The following is a 21,137-nucleotide window of genomic DNA, read 5'->3' as shown; positions in this document are numbered from 1 at the left end:
GCTGCCGCCATAATACAGAGATGCACAGAAGATGTCACAAACTACGTCACATGTGAGCGCGGCTAACCCTGCGCCCACACCCCGGCCAATCAGCCTTCACCTGTCGCAGGGATGACGTCATCTCTCCCCGACCTACAACTCTGGACTCTCTAGCTGGATAAAAGAAACTTTCACCTTCTCTGAGCCCGATAAACTAAGCTGGTGGGCTGAAAGTAGGTGACCAGCTGAGTCCAGCGATGTGTTATACTTACCTTCCCCGCTGTGAGCGCTGAAACCCGCCACTCAATACATCCCGCGGCAACTTTCAGCGCTAACACCGAGGAACGCCGGGAACGGTAAGTATAACACTTACATCCCCGGGATAGCAGCTTTCAACCCATCAGCTTAGCTAATAGTAGCTGACGGTCTTTTCAAGCTGACGGTCCCAGGATCATTTTATCGTGACGCAGTTGCCCTCACTCAACATGGCTTCCTGGGCATCGAAACACGACGATGTCGGCGCATCCGTGTACGCGCCGCAGTCCCCGCCCCTTTCCTGCTTTCAGGGCGCGCTCCTGCTGCATCTCCCGGATCAGTTCTCCGCCGACGACATGTCCGCCAGTAGTCTGCTGGAGCCGGTACCGGAACAACCCCGCACCCTAGGCGTCACCCCCCTCTCCCGCCGTCATGTATCTAACAGCTCGTGTCATGTCCCCCCTCTCCTCATCACTGCATTACGGGCCATTACTTAGTATCTGCCTGTTTTCTGCTGCCATGTCCTTACACCCCCTCCTCTCCACACTTCCGTGCCCTTCCTGCTTGCCCTCTCCATCCACCACCCCGTTACCATCGGCCCTTAAAGTCTTTGTCCTCCATCTTTACTTGCCTCCTTGATCCCTTTGCTCTCCTCTTTGCCCCTTTCCTTCTCATCGCCCCTCTTCTCCCGCTGCCCCTTAGGTTCTCCTCACTCCTGTGCTGGCGGTTCTCTGGGGATCTGGGTAAACTAGTGCAGCTTGCTGGTTAGACTCCGTACCGTGGGGCGGTGGTACGGAGGTCGGCGGGCTCCATCCGCTGCGGTGTGGGCAGCTAAGTGCTGGATGTGGTGTTTTCGTGATTTTCATTGTTTCCCTCCTACAAGTAATGGCCGTCTTACACGAGATGATTGTTCAGATCCCAGCGCTTCCATGGAAATCTGCTCACTAATCGTCCCGTGTAAATGCGTGCGGCGACTAAGCGAGAACTGTTCGCTTTCTGCGTGTATAAGACCCGACGTGTCGTTCAGTGTAATCTGCTTCTGAAGGACCGTCTGCTTACTGTGAACGGAGGCGGCAGGGTGAGAACGCTCCCCGGCTGCTCCACCTCCATGCCGGCGCGCTGTGAGTGACGCCAGCTATGCTTGCTCCTCTGTAGCAGCCCAGGAGCGAGCATCAGCGGGATGAGCGTTGGCATCGTTTGCCCCACAGCTCGTCCCGTGTAAATGCAACAGCCAAATGGAACCCCCGGCACAGGTGTGATCAGAGGCTAACGGGGTCTTCCTGCTGCCTTGTCTCTCTCCACTTTCCTCTCCTATCTCTCTATCTGCAGTAACGGCCCTTTAATACGGAACGATTCGGTCAAAACAATCATTTAAATAAGCGATGATCCTTCCATGTAAATGCAGCCAGCGATAATTGGTTTAATGCAGGCAAAACACCATCATTGGCGCGTTCAGTTTAAAGCGCACTCAACAATCTTGTTAAACCTTTTGTCTTTTAATCTTTGTGTATTAACTGGCCACAAACTGCAACATTGTCTGTTTGGGTGAATGAATCGCTCCATGTAAAAGCCCCTTAACCTGTTCTTCTCCCCTCTTCCCATTACTTCCTTTTAGGCTTCACACAGAGGGCTTTTTTTGTGGTGTTTTCTTGTGGCTTGTTAAGAAAAAAAACAACAAAAAAAAAGTCATTTTGCTCTGAGTGAACATACCTGACTCTTCCCGGTTTTGCTTTTCCTTCTTAATCTACTTCCCTTAATTCTCTTGCCACCTCCTTGACTCCTCCCTCGTCACATGTTATCTTTTTGTTGTAGTTTCTCTTAGGCTGCCTGTCTACGGGCGTTTTTGCATTGCGTTCCCTGCAGCAATAATCCGGCCGCGGGAAACACAGTGCACGCTTCCCATAGACTACTATGGAAAGCGCAGCCCTCCTGTCCACAAGCGGAGAATCATAGTGATTCTCTGCTCACGGGCGGCAAATCGCAGCATGCTGTGAATTGCCTCGATTCTCCGCGGTGAGCCTATCTGTCAGGCAGGCTCACCACAGAGATCCATCTGTTGGCAGCAGCTCCCGTGGCAGAGATCCGCCGCGGGATACCGCAACGCCCATGGACAGGAGGCCTTAGTGTTAATGTAAGTTTGTGCTAATGTATTGTTGCTTTGTTTTTGTAGAGACCCAAGGGGCAAGGAAGCAAAGGTGAGAAGAATGAAAGTCTTTATTTTAGTTAGGGTAAAGGTACCTTTACACTGGACGATAATCACACTGATCATAATACACAGGGCGCTGAGCCAGAAATGGCACACTACTTGCTATCCGTTCCAGTGGGTGACTCCCTGTTTACTGTGAATGAAGACAGGTGGCTGGAAGAGATCTCTGGCTGCTCCCCCTCCATTCCCTGACACGTTGTGTAAAAGCTGGAGCGGCTGTTGTGCACTTATGCGCAGGACAGTCGTACAGTCTAAAGCTATCTTTAGGCTTCGTCCACGCGGCATAATTTTCAAAGTGGGTATTGTACTCAAACCGTGACAAAATCTGCACAATTTTTGTGTTCTGTTGACTGCTGTGAAAATCTATTCCATACTGTTAGGATTTAGAAAGCTAATGAAGAAAAAATAATGGAAACTGTCGGGCATCCACGTGGGGATATGCCCCATCTACTAGGGCTGGATCTGTGTGCTATCTGCAGCTCTGCTTCATAGTTGTGTTGTGGATTAAAACGGTCAGACCCCCATTGGAAAAAAATCCCGCGTGGATCTGGTGGCTTATAAACCCATGGGAATGTGCTTGGACACTTGATTAGTTTATTTTCCAAATAAATTGATGGGATTTAGAGTTTCTAAAATAAGCCACTATTTAAACTTAGCACCGTTCCCTTTCTGCTGCTATCGGGGTTATCACTTGTACAGCGGTCATGTGACATTACATTGGTGCCACGGGAAAGTAAATCTTCAGAAACCTCAAGACTCCAAAAAATCCAGCCAGTTTGACATGGTTAAAGGGTCATCCATGTTGTATAAATGGATGGCCTATCCTGATAATAGGCCATCATTATTTGATCGGTGGGCACTTGTGGTCTCCATGTTACATCTGCCTGCTCTCTGGTTCATACTCAACACTGTACTTCTCATAGTGCACATTCTGAGTACAAAGCGGGATATATTTAGGTGTAAATATTGAAGAGGCTGCAGACCTTTCAAACAGCTGATTGTTGGGGAGCCGCCAGTCAGCCCCCCACCGATGAGATATTGATAGGCCTTCAGTATTTCTGACCAGGCTAATCCCTTTAATACTAGACAGGAAGAGGAGGGGTGCAGCTGCACTTGCTCTGTGTTTCAGTGACTCGGTATGAGTAGGGGGAGAGAACACCTCTTACATTAAGGTACCTTTATAGGAGGTAAATGATCGGCCAAATCACTCAGAAAAACAAATTCAATGACAACCTGGTCGTTTGATTTCAGTGTACCAAAAATAGTCGCTGGTTGATCAAAAGTTATCTAGTGTAAAGTTGCAGTCGTTCATAGTTGAACAATTCGCATATGATTTTTCATGGAGATTCTTGGCAAGCAACTAACAATCATTACTCTGTAAAGGTAAATGAACGACGGTTCTTGCGACTGTCTAAACAATAGCTGCTCCATGTAAAGGCACCTTCAGTAGGCTTGGCCATGTGCTTAGATGTTAGTATTGGGGTGCATTCACACAGACAGGGGTGATATCTGACCTATGTTTCACTAGTTTATCAGCATGTTTTATCTTTTCACACATGTATGATGTGTTTTGAGGTTAACACCTGATTCGCTTCAATGTACATAGTTTTTTTGTGTGTGGAAAAAATTGAATATGGTTCCAATACTTAAAATGGTAATGCATTTCAGTGGCAATGCCAATGCGAGTGCAATGAATTTTTGTTTTTTTTTTCACTGCCATAGCAAATAATGGATGATTCTTGAACAAGAATCGCCCAAAAGTAGGACCACAGACTAATGGTTTGAGAGAAAATGTTTTCATGTGAATTAACCCATTGAAATTAATGGGTCCTTTTCATTTGTGAGTTCCTTCCTTCTCACATTTGGACAGAACCTTATACTGTTGGTTCAGGAAGCATGACAGTCGTTCAGTTGTCTTTACTATGGCCGTGTTGTATTCGGGCTGTAGGACCTCATTCACACTATGTGTTGAGGGACGTTTGGATGTTTCTCTTGTTACTTCTAGCTTCGAAGGAAGATTTAGCTGAGCAGAGATTGTACGTCGGTGTTTTCCAGTCACTAACCTTGTGTTTACTTTTTAGTACAAAATGGGGCTGTTCATCAGAAAGATGGAGTGAATGATGATGAGTTTGAGCCCTATCTACATACACAAGAGCGACAGGTAGGAAGCTCTGGGATTTGTTAAATGTCATGTTTTGTTTTGTTTGATTTAAAAACACATTGCCAAAGTAATCCGTAAGGCCTCATGTCCATTCGCACGCACGGATTCCATCTGCTGAATCCCTCAGCGACAGAAATACATTTTCTTACCTGTCCAGATCCAGTGCAGGTCTACTCCGTGCCGGCCTGATCTTTTCTTTTTTTTTTTAGTCCGGACGGCACATGCGCAATGCAATTCATATATATTTTTTAAATCTGCTTTGCTGCGGATCAGACGGCTTCCATGGACTTCAATGGAAGCTGTGTCGTGGGATCCTCAGAAAAATGGAGCATGCTGCATTTTTCTTCCCACACGTGCAATCCACACACTGGGAAAAAAATGACGTCCGCTTGCTTTTAACTGTTTTGCAGATGCTAATGCGTCCCTATGGGCGGCTTGATTTGCGGATCTCCTGCGTGGCTGCCACAAATCAAATCCGCCCGTGGACATTGGACCTAAATGTGAGCGTTGTGTCTAATAGGCAGATGCAGTTGCTGTCTAATAACTCTGGTTGCAGGATAAACACTTCAATCTGGAGGAGACTCTCCTTAGAAGCCCTAATGACAGTGTACTTGCACTTCCTGAGCAGCTGCCATATGGAAGTGATCACCCTCTTAGCTTTCCTTCTCGGTGGATCAGCTACGAGGGATGTTCTTACTACTGCAGAACACATAAAGAGAACGTCTGCCACTGATATGAGTAGCATTTTAACTCTGTTTCCTGGCATTCTGTTCCTAATACCTGTAAAGAAAAATTCCCCTAGATGCACATAGGGCATTACCCAGAAAGTCAAACCGCAGGGTATCTATAGGTGTATGCCAATCTGCTGCCATTGTGCTAGAGAGAATGTTGGGATGTCTTGGCTACAGCTTGTAGTCCGTCCAGGATAACAAAATCAGGAGATGTAAGATAGGCCAGACTCATAAGGAGCGATACCGAGACAATGTTAAAGCATCTGTTAAAGCATTGGATCTCACAATCAAGCGGGTTCCTTCCTAAGGTATACATATTGTACCAATCTAAAAAAAGTGTTTCTGTATGTGTGTGCTATATATTTACATTAGAATATGTGTGGATAAAGGATGATGCTTTGACGGTCTCAGCAGCGCTTCTTATAATTGATCTTAAATGTCCTGATGATGTTTGGCAATGACAGTCTGCTGCCATGTCCATGCTCATGTGTAGACAGGAACTAGCGGTAGACTGGCATAAATACATGCTGCAGGTTACTGTGGTCAATTCTATTCTCAGCATTGGGACATATACATCTCATTTTCTAGACATCATTATTAAATGAAATCCCCAGTTTTTGCAAAAGAGGTATTCTTCATGAAACGGGCCACTGGGATAGATTACTGAGATGCCATGATATCACTAGACTAGTGGGTGCTCTTCAGTGACACACTGGTCATTGCCATGAAACAACCCAACCTTTTTTTAATTGGTATAGGTTTCTGCAATTAATTGTCTGCTTTATCTGGTATAATTAATTTAGACTGTTAGTATGGAAAATGTGAAAAAAGTAAAACCTTAAAATGATTTGCACATCTAAACTTGCTTAAGTGTTTAATTTCTGCTACCTTTTTAGAGTAATGGATACACTGCACTGTCAGATTCCTACCTTCCCAGTTACTACAGTCCATCCATCGGAATCTCTTATTCTCTGGGTGATGCCGCCTGGTCTACTGGAGGGGACCCGCCACCAACTATGCCTTTCCTTGCTTCCTATGGTCAGTTAGGCAGTGGTGAGCCACACTTTTTGCCAGATGCAATGTTTGGACCTTTAAGTAGTGCTCCTTTTTTGGGACAACCTGGATTCAACTTTTTCCCAAGTGGCATGGACTTCTCGGCCTGGGGTAGTGGAGGAAGCTCTCCAGGTGCATCTGCACCTAGCTCTGGCTATGGTGGTAGTTATGCATACGCTCCCAGCAGCTTGGGAGGAGCTGTTTTGGATGGCCCAGCAAGTTTTGGTGGTGGCAAAGCAGTAGGCAGTCTAGAGCAAAGCATGGGGGCTTTAAAATTGGGAGAAGGAAATGGTATTAAGTCTGGTGTGACCAATTTGCCACCAGCAACTATTGCTCCACCAAAGCAAGCATCCTGGGCAGACATTGCCAGCAAACCTGCCAAGCCAAACACTGGAAAGACCGTTCCTCCACCTATCAAGCAAAACATGGAAATTGGAACATGGGAAAATAAAGTACCCACAGCCAACATTTGCCAGCTACCTTCACCTCCAGTCCTTCAACAGCCACAATCCATTATACCCTCTTCACATGCTCCAGCTCGTTGGTCAGCACCTCGCAGCCGTGGGTCAGAGCAAGCGCATGTCTTGCACACTTCAATGGACCCCCATCCTGTCCTGGAGAAACTACGATCCCTTAATAACTATAACCCAAAGGACTTCGACTGTAATCCAAAATTTGGCCGAGTATTTATTGTGAAGAGTTACTCTGAAGATGACATACACCGCTCCATCAAGTACAATGTATGGTGTTCTACAGAACACGGTAACAAACGACTGGACGCTGCTTATCGCTCTCTGAATGGTAAAGGTCCCGTCTATTTACTTTTCAGTGTTAACGGAAGTGGTCACTTTTGTGGGGTGGCAGAAATGCGATCTGCTGTGGACTACAATACTTGTGCAGGTGTGTGGTCTCAGGACAAGTGGAAGGGCCGATTTGATGTACGTTGGGTGTTTGTGAAGGATGTACCCAATGGGCAATTACGACACATCCGACTAGAGAACAATGAGAACAAGCCAGTTACCAACTCGCGAGATACACAAGAGGTTCCTCTAGAAAAGGCACGTCAAGTATTGCGAATAATAGCAAGCTACAAGCATACCACCTCCATATTTGATGACTTTTCACATTATGAGAAGAGGCAAGAAGAGGAGGATAGTGTCAAGAAGGTAATCTTTCTTATTCCACTTAAGTAGAATCAAGTGTGTATATGTGTGTGTGAGTATATGTGTGTGTGTGTGTGTGTGTGTGTGTATATATATATATATATATATATATATATATATATATAATTTTTTTATTCTCTCCTGTGTTTTTCCAAAAATAATACCCTGTTTTTATATTAATTTTTGCCTCAAAAGAGGCACTAGGTGTTATTTTCAGGGAATCGCATATTTTACTTTTCTAGCGTGGTCCGGGTCCCTCCCGCTGGTCTCCAAGGTTCCACAGCTCTGCCCTGCGTCCTGCACTCCTTGGCTGACGACAGAACATCACTTGCTGGACGTGGGATTCATAAATCCCGGCCACAGGAAGCGATGGCTCTGATTGGTTCAGCGAGTGCGGCTTTCAGCCAATCAATGCAGCACTCGCTGAAGAAATGTGACAGCTGTGATTGGCTGAAAGTAGCTCTCGCTGAACCAATCAGAGACATCGCTTCCTGATGCTGGGATTGATGAGTCCTGCGATCAGCAAATGATCTGTCGTTAGCCAAGGAGTGCATGAGGTGCGGTGGAGCTAAGGAACCTCAGAGACCAGAGGATCCGGGCTGCATCGGCTAGGCAATGTATGCTTTTTTTTTTTTTAAATGTAGTCTAGCTAGGGCTTATTTTCGAAGTAGGGCTTAAATTCCAAGGCTAAAAATCAGGGTATGGCTTATTTTAGAGGTAGGTATGTTTCACTCATCCATTGCTCCACTCCATCTGAATTTGACTGCTCCGCCTTCCTTCCACTGACTCTGCTGTGATACCTTTAAATTTGTCATAATCTGTGCACAATGGTATGTCCCATTGCTTCATATAAATTGAATAGACTCTATTTGTACTATATGTATTTTCCTCATCACCTCCCCCAAATAGTTTTCTCCCTGTCTCATCTTAGTGTTGCTGGACACAGTTTGTTTTTGTAAGAGGGCAATAAAGCCCCCCCCCCCCATCTTGGTCATTAGCCAGCTAAAGGTGGGTCAGGTCAGCTGGTTGACTAGTGAAATGTAACAAGCCACTCCCAGCTGAAGTCCTGTAGCCAGAACTTGAAAGTCAGTTATACCCTCCATGCCTCCCCAGAGGCTGCCTCACCTGATGTGTCCAGCACTAAGTGTTTGATGCTGTTGAATGATGCAGTTATACAGCGCAGTTCGACAGTGCAGGAGACAGGTAACATGCACAACTGTCCAAAGTCTGAAGGGAAATATTCTCCTCTTTGCACTAATCTCCTTCACTATCCTCTTTTCAAGCCTTCACTCTTTCTTCCAACGCCCAGCCCCAACACACTCCATCCACATCAGCCCCTCCCTCCTCTCTTCACCTATGTATGGCTCCCATGCACTGTTCAACTTCCTAAGACGCCTTCAACCCCCCAATACTGCAAAGAAACACCTTAGCCACCCACACAAATCCCCTAGCCATTTGCTTACCCTTGCTACTCTGCTACTCCTAGCTGCAGGGGACATCTCCCCCAACCCAGGCCCACCCCGTTCTGTTCTCTACCAAAATGCCCCCCCTGCCCCATTCAAATGCGCCCTATGGAACTCCCAATCTGCGTGTAACAAACTCTCAACTATCCATGACCTTTTCACCAGTAAACACTTGAACTTGCTCGCCCTCACGGAAACCTGGATACAGCAGTCCGATTCTACCTCCCCCGCTGCATTGTCCTATGATGGCCTGCAGTTCTCCCACACCCCCAGATCGGATGACAGACGCGGCGGAGGAGTAGGCATCCTCTCCCCAAACTGTACCTTCCAGGTCATTCCCGCAGCTCCCTCGCTTACCTTTCACTCCTTCAAAGTCCACACCCTGCGACTCTTCCGCCCACTGCCTCTGCGTGTCGCAGTTATTTACCGCCCCCCAGGTCCTGCCCGCCTGTTCCTAGACCACTTTGCTGCCTGGCTCCCCCACTTCCTATCCTGTGAAATCCCAACCCTCATCCTTGGTGATTTCAACATTCCTACTAACAACTCTAGCTCCTCATCTGCCTCCCGGCTTTTAACACTTACCTCCTCCCTTGGCCTATCACTAATCTCTGACTCTCCCACTCATAGAGATGGTAACACTCTCGACTTAGTTTTCCTCCGTCTCTGCTCTGCTTCTCACTTTACTAACTCCCCCCTTCCACTCTCAGATCACAACCTTCTCTCTTTCTCCATCAGGCACCCTAGCATCTCTCCTGACCCTCCTATCTATCGCACCTCTAGGAACCTCCAGGCTATCCGCACTAAACAGTTTGCCGAAACTGTTCAGTCCTCCCTATCGCCTATCTCTCGCCTCCCCTGCCCTAACCTGGCAGCCGAATATTACCACACCACCCTCAGCCGTGCCTTGGATGAAGTGGCACCGCCTGTGACGCAAGCCGTCAAACGCAGACCACGGCAACCCTGGCTCACGTCCCAAACGCGCTTCATCCGGCGGTGCTCTAGGTGCGCCGAGCGGCTGTGGAGAAAGTCAAAGCTGCCGGCAGACTTCCTCCACTTCAAATTCATGCTTAAAACGTATAACCTAGCCCTTCACCATGCCAAACAAGTTTATTTCACCTCCCTTGTCTCCTCACTATCCCACAACCCTAAACAACTCTTTGAGACCTTTCACTCCCTCCTCAGCCCCAAGGAACAGGCCCCTGCGACAGACCTGACTGCCGGAGAACTAGCTGCCTATTTCAAAGAAAAGATCGACCATATTCGAAAAGAAATCTCTGAAAGCGGCATGGTTAGCCCTGATCCCAGTTTCATCAGCACTGCATCCAGCACCTACTCACTATCTACGCTAGAACCAACGACAGAGGAAGAAGTCTCCAGGCTCCTTTCCGCTGCCCGCCCCACCACCTGCGCTAGCGACCCTCTCCCCTCTCACCTCCTCTGTTCCCTTTCCCCAGCTCTCATTACTCACCTTACCACAATCTGCAACCTCTCCCTAACCTCTGGCACTTTTCCCTCCTCATTCAAACACTCCATTATATCCCCTCTGCTTAAAAAACCAACCCTTGACCCGACTAATGCTGCCAACTACCGACCCGTCTCAAACCTCCCCTTTATCTCCAAATTACTGGAACGCCTGGTCTACTCCCGCCTTACTCGCTTTCTCTCTGACAACTCACTCCTCGACCCCCTCCAGTCTGGCTTCCGCTCTCTACACTCGACCGAAACTGCCCTTACAAAAGTAACAAATGACCTGATGACTGCAAAGTCGAGAGGTGATTACTCCCTACTAATCCTCCTTGACCTGTCTGCTGCATTTGACACTGTCGACCATAATCTCCTTCTCACTATGCTCCACTCTATTGGTCTAAAGGATACTGCTCTCTCCTGGTTCTCTTCCTACCTCTCTGACCGCTCTTTCAGTGTTTCCTTTGCTGGTTCTATCTCTGCTCCACTTCCTCTCGCTGTCGGGGTACCCCAGGGCTCGGTCCTTGGTCCCCTTCTTTTCTCTATCTATACTGCCCCAATTGGACAAACCAGCAACAGATTTGGCCTCCAATACCATCTCTACGCTGACGACACCCAACTATACACCTCCTCTCGTGAGATCTCTGGACCATTCCTCCAAAATATCACCGACTGTCCGCTGTCCTCCCTTTTTCTCAAACTAAACCTCTCTAAAACTGACCTCCTTGTCTTTCCACCTTCTAACCGACCTCCCCTCAACATCTCCATTCCAGTGTCTGGCACCATTATAACCCCCAGACAGTATGCCCGATGCCTTGGGGTCACACTGGACTCTGACCTCTCCTTTGCCCCCCATATCCAATCTCTGGCCCAAACATGCCACATGCACCTCAGAAATATTGCTAAAATACGTCCGTTCCTAACCACGGACACGCTAAAGACGCTAGTGGTTGCGCTCATCCACTCCCGGCTTGACTACTGCAACTCGCTACTCATTGGCCTCCCCCGCACTAGACTCGCTCCGCTCCAATCCATATTAAATGCAGCAGCTAGACTCCTTTTTCTATCCAGTCGTTACTCAGACGCCTCTGCTTTATGCCAGTCGCTGCATTGGCTGCCCATCCACTGCAGAACTAAATTTAAACTGCTATACCTCACTCACAAAGCTCTGCATGGCGCTGTGCCACCATACATCGCCTCCCTACTGTCAGTATACCACCCAGCGCGCTTACTCCGATCAGATAACACCCTCAGACTAAACACCCCTGTAATACGAGCCTCACATGCTCGCCTACAGGACTTCACTAGAGCAGCACCCATCCTCTGGAATGCTCTACCCCAAGGCATCCGGACAATTCCCGATGCACGATATTTCAGACGTGCCTTAAAAACGCACCTCTTCAGGGAAGCATACCAAATCTCCTGACCTAGTCCCCTACCCCTCCCTATGGTGCTCCACCCTGTTTGCCTTCTGATAAATGATCTGTACATGAAATTTCCTATTGCCTGTGTTCCCCACCCCTTGCACCTCCTGTACCACCCTCAACCCATTTGTGTCTAACCCAATGTACCTCACATTGTAATTGTTGCAATTGTTGTATTGTTTTGCATTTATCCATGCTTGAAAGCGCTGCGGAATAAGTTGGCGCTATACAAATAAAGATTATTATTTTTGGGAAAGCGGTGTGTGTGTGTATAGATAAAACAAAATCTAATATCTATAATTGTATCTGACTTCCTTTAATTCCTGTGAAGCATTACATAATGTTGCGTAGTATGCCTCTTGAGTGTTTATAAGCTCCTAATGTTTAGTAGAATTTTGTCTGCCAGAAAACGTCACCAATGTGGCAACCCACTTCCTTATCTGCTAACATGGACCCCACCAATTCCCAGAATAAAAGAACTGCTTGGGTTTGGATGAGATCTGTTACTTGATATTTGACTCAAACATCTAAGCAAACCATTCTGGGCTGGTCCACAGGGGTGTATGAAGATATATATTTACGTGAACAAAACTCACACTTCAGGCATTTTTGCGGGTTTTTGCGTGCAGATGGGCCCATTGTTTTGCTGCGCAAATCTGCAGTGAATACACCCATTCACTTCAATGGCCTATTTCAATACGCACCAAAATAGGACATGCTGCTGTTTTTGTTTTGTTTTTTCACGTGACTGAATATCGTCTGAATAAATATGATGTACATGTGGACCAACCCATTGAAATCAGTGCGGTTCTATGCACTGCGAATTATGCGCTTGACAGCCTGTGCAAATACGCCAGTGTGAACAAGCCGTATGTGTGAGAAAATGCCAGTAAGGGGGCCTTCACAGTGCCGATAAAATCGCGCGATTTTTGTGCAATGCGAGAGTGAGTGAAAACGCCGAACTATGAAACCAGTGATTGTCAATGGTTTCCTTCATATTTGCGATGTTGTGAGGGGGAAAAAATCATGGCATGTCCTATCTTGCGTTTTGCGTCTTGTTTTTTATCTTCCCATGTTTTCCTATGGAGTCTCCTTCTTATCGCATTGCAATACAGCAAACTTGCGTTTTTTGTTTTTTTTTTCTTGTGTGTGTGTGTGTGTGATGCCATCGGCTTTTAACATTAGAAAGTCCCATTGACTTTCACGTTAGAAAATCGTATGCGAAAAAAAACGCGCAAGAAAATCACAAGTGGCAGAAATGTTTTTGCAAGTAAAAGCATCGCTGACGCTCAGACATCTCACGAATAAAATTGTGGTTTTTTTTTTTTGTTTTTTTTTGTGACGCGCTTCTCTCATGGCGATATCGCGATCGCCAGTAGGAAGGATCACTAACGGAGAAGTGGACTTACTATCGCCACAGAGAAGACCAATATTTTGTGTAATTCAAGCAATACGGAGCAGTTCTGAAGTCCTGCACTGTGCCCCTGGTTCCACAAACTCTATGTATTTGGTGATCGGACGAGCCCCTGTAAAGCATCTAGGCATACTGTAGGATGTGATTTTTCAGGAGACTGCATGTTTGAGTACATTTAGGGGATGCTGTATTTACAAAAAACCCATCACTTTTTTGTAAACGATCTCACACTAGTTGCACAGTATGGAATCATTCTTCATAAAGAAATGTATATAGTTCAGTGGGAGCGCCGAACCCCCTTTTTTTCCCTCTCAAATGTCTTACTGTTATTTCAGTGACAGAGGAGGGTGAAGACTATTAAGAGCTGCAGGGAGGCACATCAGATTGTGCTGTATCTCTGTATAAGGCCGCCTTCACACAGGCGACAGTCGCACGATTTTGTCGTGTTGCTACAAATCACATGTATGTGAAGCCCATGCTTTCCTATGGGTTCATTCACACATGCAATGTTTTTGAAGTGTGTGACATCCCAACACAAAAACCTGGCGGGTCCCACGATATGCACGCAACTCGTGAGGTGTTGTAGCCCAGGTTTCCCTATGGAGCCTTCCTCCCTCCATGCTATTTTCGTGCAGTACGATGCAACTTTGACAGTAGGAAATCCTACTGTCAGACCATTAAACCAAGCCCTAAAAAAAAAACCCGCATCACCTTTGAAGCGCTGTCAGCTTGGCCACATCATCTCCCCGGCACTATTCTCCTGCATCTCTTCGGGCCACCTCCTGCAAGCATTGCCTCTGATTGGCTGACGCTTAGCCAATTACAGCCATTCATCGAGCGCTGGCTCTGATTGGTTTAGCGTCAGCAAATCACAGCCAGCACGGAGGCGGGCGGGGATTTTTCAATCTCCAGTCAGAAGAGCTGAAAAAGAATAGTGTCGGGGACTGAGCAGAAGATGCAGCAGAGGCCCGGACAAGGGTTCTAAGGTGATGTATACTGTTTTTTTAATAAAATGTGTGCAGCTACAGCTTATTTTCGATACACAACCGCCTTCAGGCAACTTTTGTATGTAAATGATGTTGTATTCTTATAAACTGTATGCTGTACTCTCGAACTTCTAGTGGTTTTTTTTTTTTTTTAGCGTATTAGCTGTTTGCGGTGTGCAATATATTCGTAATACGTCAGTTGATAACACATATATTGCATGACCTTGATTTCAGCATTTTTAATACCATAAGCATGTTGACTATGGTACATATATGATCTTTGCACCCCGTGATATATTTATATTGATTTTGTGTGCAAACCTCTGCTTGCTTATGAATTTTAGGTGGAAATGTATATTTTAATGTATTTTAAAAATATATTTCCTGTTTGCCAAAAAAGTTACATGAAGGTGGACATGGCTCTCAGCAGCCTGTCAAGACATTCAGAAAAGAAATAGGAGGTTCCCTTCCGGGACGTAAAGTTGGAACTTTCTGCCTCCCGGTAGACTGGGGTGACTTGCTCTTTTCCAATACTACTATTAGCCAGGCAGCTAGCATATCAGATGATTAGCTTGGAGCGCAGGGTGGTTGGTCCTGGCCAAAGTTTGAGGGGTCCTACTTTTACAATTCGCTTGTCTGCACTCATGATGGTGACTCTTAAGATGTGGTTCTCTGCTGTCCGTCTGTTCCTGAGGAATAGGCTAAATGGTCTCTAAATACACCCTTATGGTGTAATCTGCATTTGCCCCAACTAGAGTACTTTATGGAATCAGCATTTTGGAGGCTGCATAGTGTTGCTACCCTCTGAAATTGTTAGCGGGGTGCGTTCTGTACATTCTTACAGCTGCAGTTTGATTTCAACATACCGGCAAATTCATATTTCAAATACTACCATCATGCATTCAGGACTCGGTGCGGTGGCCGGACCATCCCCCTCTCTTGCCCAGATGTCTCATCGTGTAGCTCCGCCCCGTCACGTGTGCTGATTCCAGCCAATCAGGAGGCTGGAATCGGCACACGTGATGGGGCGGAGCTACGCGATGGCGCATAGAAGGGGCAGAGCCAGAACGCCGCTGCTGCCGGACAGACCCGAAGGCAGAAGACCCTTCTGCGCAAGCGCGTCTAATCAGGCAAGTTAGACGGAGGCATGGAGACGGGGACGCCAGCGCAGGGAAGGTAAGTGAATAACTTCTGTATGGCTCATATTTAATGCACGATGTATATTACAAAGTGCATTAATATGGCCATACAGAAGCGCTGAACCCCACTTGCTTTCGCGAGACAACCCCTTTAAGCCACCCTCTAGCTTTTATAGCCTTCCAACATGATACCTTGCTCCATTAGGTGAGAAAACTTCAGAAATAGATGCTAGTTATTCCAGATTTGGAGATCTATTGTCTGGCTCTGGTGACACCTTTGGTTAGTGCTCAATATAAATTCAAGTAAATTTATCCTTAGGCCTCATGTCCACGGGCAAAAGAAGAATTAAAATCCGCAGCGGATTTTAACTCTTCTGCCTGCCTGCGGATCCGCATCCCATAGGGATGCATTGACCACCCGCGGGTAGATAAATACCCGCGGATGGTCAATAAAAGGGAATTTAAAAAACATGGAGCATGAAAAAAAACGTGACATGCTCCATTTTTGTGCGGGTCTCCCGCGGGGACTGCTCCCGCAGGCTTCTATGGAAGCCGTCCGGATCTGCGGGAGACCTAAAATAAGAATAACTTACCCGCAGCGAACCGGGCACGTCTTCTCTTCTTCACGGCCGGAACTTCTTGCTCCGGCCCGGCGGATGTGCCCGGCGCATGCGCGTGGCACGCCGCCGACGTGCCGAGTACATCCGCCGGCCAAAGAAAGAAGATGCGGCCGCAAAGAAGAGAAGACCTTCCCGGTCCGCTGCGGGTGAGTTAATTCTTATTAATTCTTCTTTTTAGCGTTCATGTCCGCGGGGCAGGAGGGACCCGCTACGGATTCTCCATGGAGAATCCGTAGCGGGCCTGATTTTCCCCGTGGACATGAGGCCTTAGACTTTCTTCTACCTCTTCTGGTTTGTGTTCCATGGAGCTATACTCAGCTAATTGCCCTTGGTTTTTGCTCACTGTGGGCACGGTCATGCACTTGTTTTGTGATGTTTTACAAAACTACTGGAAAAGATGTACTTGAGTTCATGGATTCTCATCTAGGGGCTCCAAGAATTCTGCATCTTAAAGTCTGCCTATTTAGACTAGTGAATGATATTCCAGTGGATGTGGCACCCCCAGAACTTGCATAAACTCCCATTTTTATTTTTTTTTATTGCTTTAAAAGATAATTGTGTTTAAGTTAGAAGCACCCTGAGACCAGGCTCACACGAACGGGTCAGAGTGTGCAGGTGGGAGGCCCGCAGCGGATTCCAGCTGTGAGCCCGGTTGGTCATCCTGCGTACCTGATTTAGCTGTATTGCAGATGACCATGGCGGCTCGCTGTCTGTCATTTGCAGTACAGTTTTTTGGGGGGGGTTTGTTGGCTCAAGCTTTGTATTTCACTTAGCGATAGCGCGGGGACCTGCATCCCATATGCAATGTTAATTGTGTATGGGCTGCAAGTCGGATGACCTCTATTAACTTCAATGGAGTCTGTCTGCAGCAAAGTAAAGCGTGTTGTAATATTTCTGACGCTCACGAAATACGCAACTGCGAGTGTGATGGAAAAAGCAAAAGTTCATGCCTTTCAACTCCTGCATTTTGCTGCGTGGACGGTGATCACAGGTTCTGCCATTAGAATCCTTCTATGTGAGACCCCTTTAAGCAAATGATCAAAGCTGCTTGGATCTGGGTGGTCAATTATGTTGTGCCCTTGTATAAGCTTGCATACCTGCCCCGGGGTTGCCCTGATAAATTTGATAATTTGTTGGGATGCTAGGCGGATTTTCTGGTAACGTTCGTAAGAGATGCCTACTTAGCTGATCGCTTTGTGAATTCTTATACCCCTTTTACACGAGGCAATATACTCACCTGTCGCCGGCATTTCGTCCTTGTGATGGTCTGCGGCGCTGCTACAGGCTGTCGCACCCTCCTCCACACCGACAGAGCATTGCTTTCTGGATGCAGTGCTTGAATGCCCCGCCTCCAGAAAGTTAAGCTCTGATTGGTTAACTCAGCGCCGCGTCAGCCAATGAAAGCCGGAGCTGGTTTAACCAATCACAGCCCTTCAATGATGTCATTGGATGAGGGAGCATCAGCCTGCAACAGCGCCGTAAATCATCAGGGAACACCGGTGGTAGGGGAGTATTGTTTTTGTTTTTTTTTGTTTGTTTTTTTGCAGTTAGTTACCCCATTAAAATGCATTGGAACGCATTAATAGCATTTCAATGGGGGGAAAAGTGCTTTGACATACACGTTTTTTGGCTTACGAGCTCCGTCTCGGAACGGATTAAACTTGTATGTCAAGGCACCACTGTACAACTGATATGGTGCATGAGAAATAACTGCAATTTTATTTGTTCTGAAGTGTCTTCTTCCCTTTATGCTGATTCCTTTTGAAACGTTTATTAATATGGATTTAAAATTTTAATTGTTTTCTATACCCATTTCTTGTTAAATAGTAGCTGTCGTAGAGATCAGCCAGTTTGTACAATCTCTTCTGTGTCCTCTTAGTTTATTATGGCATTCAGTGTTGTGTAATCACTTTGTTGTCAGTATTACATAGATTGATGTAATCTTTTCTCTTATTTTAGGTGATTAAGAATTAAAGGGTCATAAAAGAATCAGGTAAGCTTATGACATAAACAGCTAGAACAACTGTGGATCCGATAAGACAAAAATCATCATTGGGCAGTGACCAGTTTAAGGCCGAATGCAGACGGCCAGGTCGGATTCTGACTGAGATTCTTGCAGCGGGATGCGATCCTGTGCCCCTGCAGTGATCCCCGGATTACCTGTCCGGCGTCTTCACTCTGCGCTGTGGATGTGCCGGGTGGCGCACAGCCCCACATGCGCACCGCAGAGCCGTCGAGTCAGCAATGACGTGGCCGCACGAGCCTCTGCGAGACTCGCACTGAAATAGGACATGCTGCGATTTCCACCCCACAAGCAGAATATCGTAGTTGATTTTCACTCGTGGACATGGAAATACATTTTTCAATGCGTGTCCTATGGGTCTTGTGTAAATTGAAAAAAAAGTTTTTCTTTTTTTTTTTCTAACGTTTTGCATTGACGTAAGTATTTTCACCTTTTTGGCAGGATGCTTTAAAATTTAGCTCTGCGAGCCTCCCATTTCTTTCATCTGAGATGTTTCTATACTTTGGAGTCCAGCTGTGGTAAATTCAGTTAATTGGATGTAATCTTATAAAGATACACTCCTGTCTATAGAAAGTCTCTCAGCTCACAATGCATATCAGAGCCAAAACCAACGCGACTGCAAAATTGGTTGAAATTAAATGATTAGACCATTTAAAAAACCTGCCCTGGTGGGTCTGAGAGGGGGGTAAGAAACCTGCCACTCAGGGGGTTAAAGGAAAGCAATGATTGCATAAGGATATGTAAAATACATTTTAAGGATATTTGTTTCCTTACAATCTCCCTTTTTTCCTCTTTCAGGCTTATCAAACAGGATTTCTCCTCTACTCTTTATTCTTTTGTGGAACAGAAAGAACTAAGCAAGCAAATGTGTGATGACAGTGTTAAAGGACTAACAAAAACTTGGGGTCAAAGTTTGAGTTGTACCCCCTTCATCATATTTCAGGGATTAAGATAATCTTGGATTTAATGCTGGGTTGCCAATCAAGATTGGATTTGTTCCCCTCTCACATTGGCTAGAGACTTATTATTTTTGGAAAATCCTGTGTTTGTCTACTTGTGTCTTTGCATATTTTGTGGCAGAAGCTAACTTTTTTTATTTTGACACCCTGGCAGAAGCCTTGGTTTTTTTCCTTTGTCCCCCAGTGTGTGTGTATTTTGAGCTTCCATGTATTGTTTATACGTGTGTATGTGTACATATATACAATATATATATGATGTGTGGGTGGGTGTGCTAATAAGTATTTCATTCATCTACATTGATAGGGTACATACTCACTACGTGAAAACATGCAACTGGTGGGAATTGATAGGTCTTGTTCACACAGTGTGGGTTTTTCTGTTCTTTCCTTTATTTCCCTTTTATTTAACATCTGCTTCTGGTTGAATCTGAATGAAGAACATCAAATACTGCTTCATATAACCGAGGTCAATGACACCAAGGCCACGAGCTGCAAGTATTTACTGGAGCATGGGGCCCGTTTCAGACTAGCGTATTTCGTGCTTTGTGGACCATAATATGGAGCGAATGTAAATCTACGTATCTATTCACATGGATGTATTTTTATTGCCATGTGTTAAGAGCAGCATGCACTAATCTGGTCAGTTTTTGCCTCCATATTTGCATTTGTTATTTTCTCCTGGGCAAATACAGATCCATATTTGACCTGGAGAAAATAAAACCAATGACGGCAAATGCAGATGAAATCCTGATGACGTACGGGTTCATTTAAATCAGTGCTAGGGGTTTCCATTTTTCTTCGTTCAGTGAGTCAAGCTGTTCTATTTTATGACGGAACTGAAAGGACCCCATTAACTACGACGGGGCCTGTTTGGTGGCTGGTAAGCATTTTACGTGGCACTATTTTGCCCTGTTTATTTTATTTTTTTTGTGCAAATTGGCAATGGAGGTTTCAAACTGAACCTCCTCCACTGATGTGAATTAACCATAACACGTACAGATGTCTGATAGTACACTTGTCTGAACCCGGCCTTATTCAGGCTCTGCTCAGTGAGTAGTAGATGCCTTTTCACTTGTTTGTATAAGTCCCCTTCTACTTTTTATACAGCAGGTTAGGCGGAATCATCTGATCGACCACATGAGGTATTGTTTAGTTACTTGCTGTATGTGTATGTGTGTTTACCTACCTGTTGAAGCGCAGATGCACAATTTTTGTTTCTGGATGAAGGAAGCCTGACATTAACCAATCTATATTGTGGACAGGTATATATACGTCAAGATGACTGTTTAGAATTGCCCTCATCATGTTCTGTTCTTTTGTTTTTTTTCTTCTCCCTTTGGTGGGCTATAGTTCTGTTCAAGGTAACAACTTTACTTTTTCCCACTTGAATGTTAGATTGGAATAAATGTCTTGTTTAAGCATAATTGGGAATTTCAACAAAGTAACGATTCATCCAAGACTTGCATGATATGTTAATGTCTTTCAAATATAGTTTGTTAGAAACTTGTTAGCCAGGATGGTAAGTTTATGGTTTGAGGAATGTTATATGCCATCGTTAAGCATGCGGGGCAAACAGAATGTTTAAGGGGTTTTCTGCTTTCTAAGTGGCTAACTCCAATTAAGTTCTTTTAGAGACACTTTGTTGTACGTCTTCAAATTAGTATTTCGTTAGCTTGCACTTTCTAACAATGTGGCAAAAGTGATACATGGCTGATCCAGTTTGGTTTAAGGGAACTCCAACCACAATGACTTGAAGGGTGTTTTGAAGGTAATCTTTAGAGATGAGCGAACGTACTCGGTAAGGCCGATTTCACAATCGAGCACCGCGATTTTCGAGTACTTCACTACTCGGGTGAAAATATTCGGGGGTTGCCGGGGGCGTGGCGTGGTGGAGCGGGGGGGAGGGGAGCAGCGCGGAACAGGGGGGGAGCTCCCCCCCCCCCCCCCCCCCCCCCCCCCGAATCTTTTCACCCAAGTAGTGAAGTACTCGAAAATCGCGGTGCTCGGTTGCGAAATCGGCCTTACCGAGTACGTTCGCTCATCTCTAGTAATCTTATAATGTTGTTAAAGTGGTTTTCCAGAACTTCAATATTGATT

General features: G+C 45.9%; 1 protein-coding gene across 1 annotated transcript; it reads left to right on the top strand.

The window, feature by feature from the left end:
* Nucleotides 1-108: 108 nt before the first annotated feature.
* YTHDF2 (YTH N6-methyladenosine RNA binding protein F2) lies at nt 109-20,871 on the top strand. The gene is made up of 6 exons (XM_066572689.1): nt 109-617; nt 2,405-2,429; nt 4,522-4,601; nt 6,229-7,551; nt 18,018-18,051; nt 18,880-20,871. The coding sequence occupies exons 1-5, from the start codon at nt 465-467 to the stop codon at nt 18,030-18,032; spliced, it is 1,596 nt and encodes a 531-aa protein (XP_066428786.1). The 5' UTR covers nt 109-464; the 3' UTR covers nt 18,033-18,051; nt 18,880-20,871.
* The last annotated feature ends 266 nt before the right edge of the window (nt 20,872-21,137 follow it).

This window comes from Eleutherodactylus coqui, chromosome 1 (assembly GCF_035609145.1).
Source record: "Eleutherodactylus coqui strain aEleCoq1 chromosome 1, aEleCoq1.hap1, whole genome shotgun sequence".
In the NCBI taxonomy this organism is placed as follows: domain Eukaryota; kingdom Metazoa; phylum Chordata; class Amphibia; order Anura; family Eleutherodactylidae; genus Eleutherodactylus; species Eleutherodactylus coqui.
This window is presented reverse-complemented; position numbering and strand designations above follow the sequence as displayed.

Bases quoted from the DNA above. Each gene is read 5' to 3' on its own strand.
- YTHDF2 (XM_066572689.1), top strand. From the start codon at position 465: ATGGCTTCCTGGGCATCGAAACACGACGATGTCGGCGCATCCGTGTAC. The intron at 618-2,404 runs GTACCGGAACAA...TTGTTTTTGTAG, and splicing joins CCAGTAGTCTGCTGGAGCCG to AGACCCAAGGGGCAAGGAAG. The intron at 4,602-6,228 runs GTAGGAAGCTCT...CTACCTTTTTAG, and splicing joins TACATACACAAGAGCGACAG to AGTAATGGATACACTGCACT.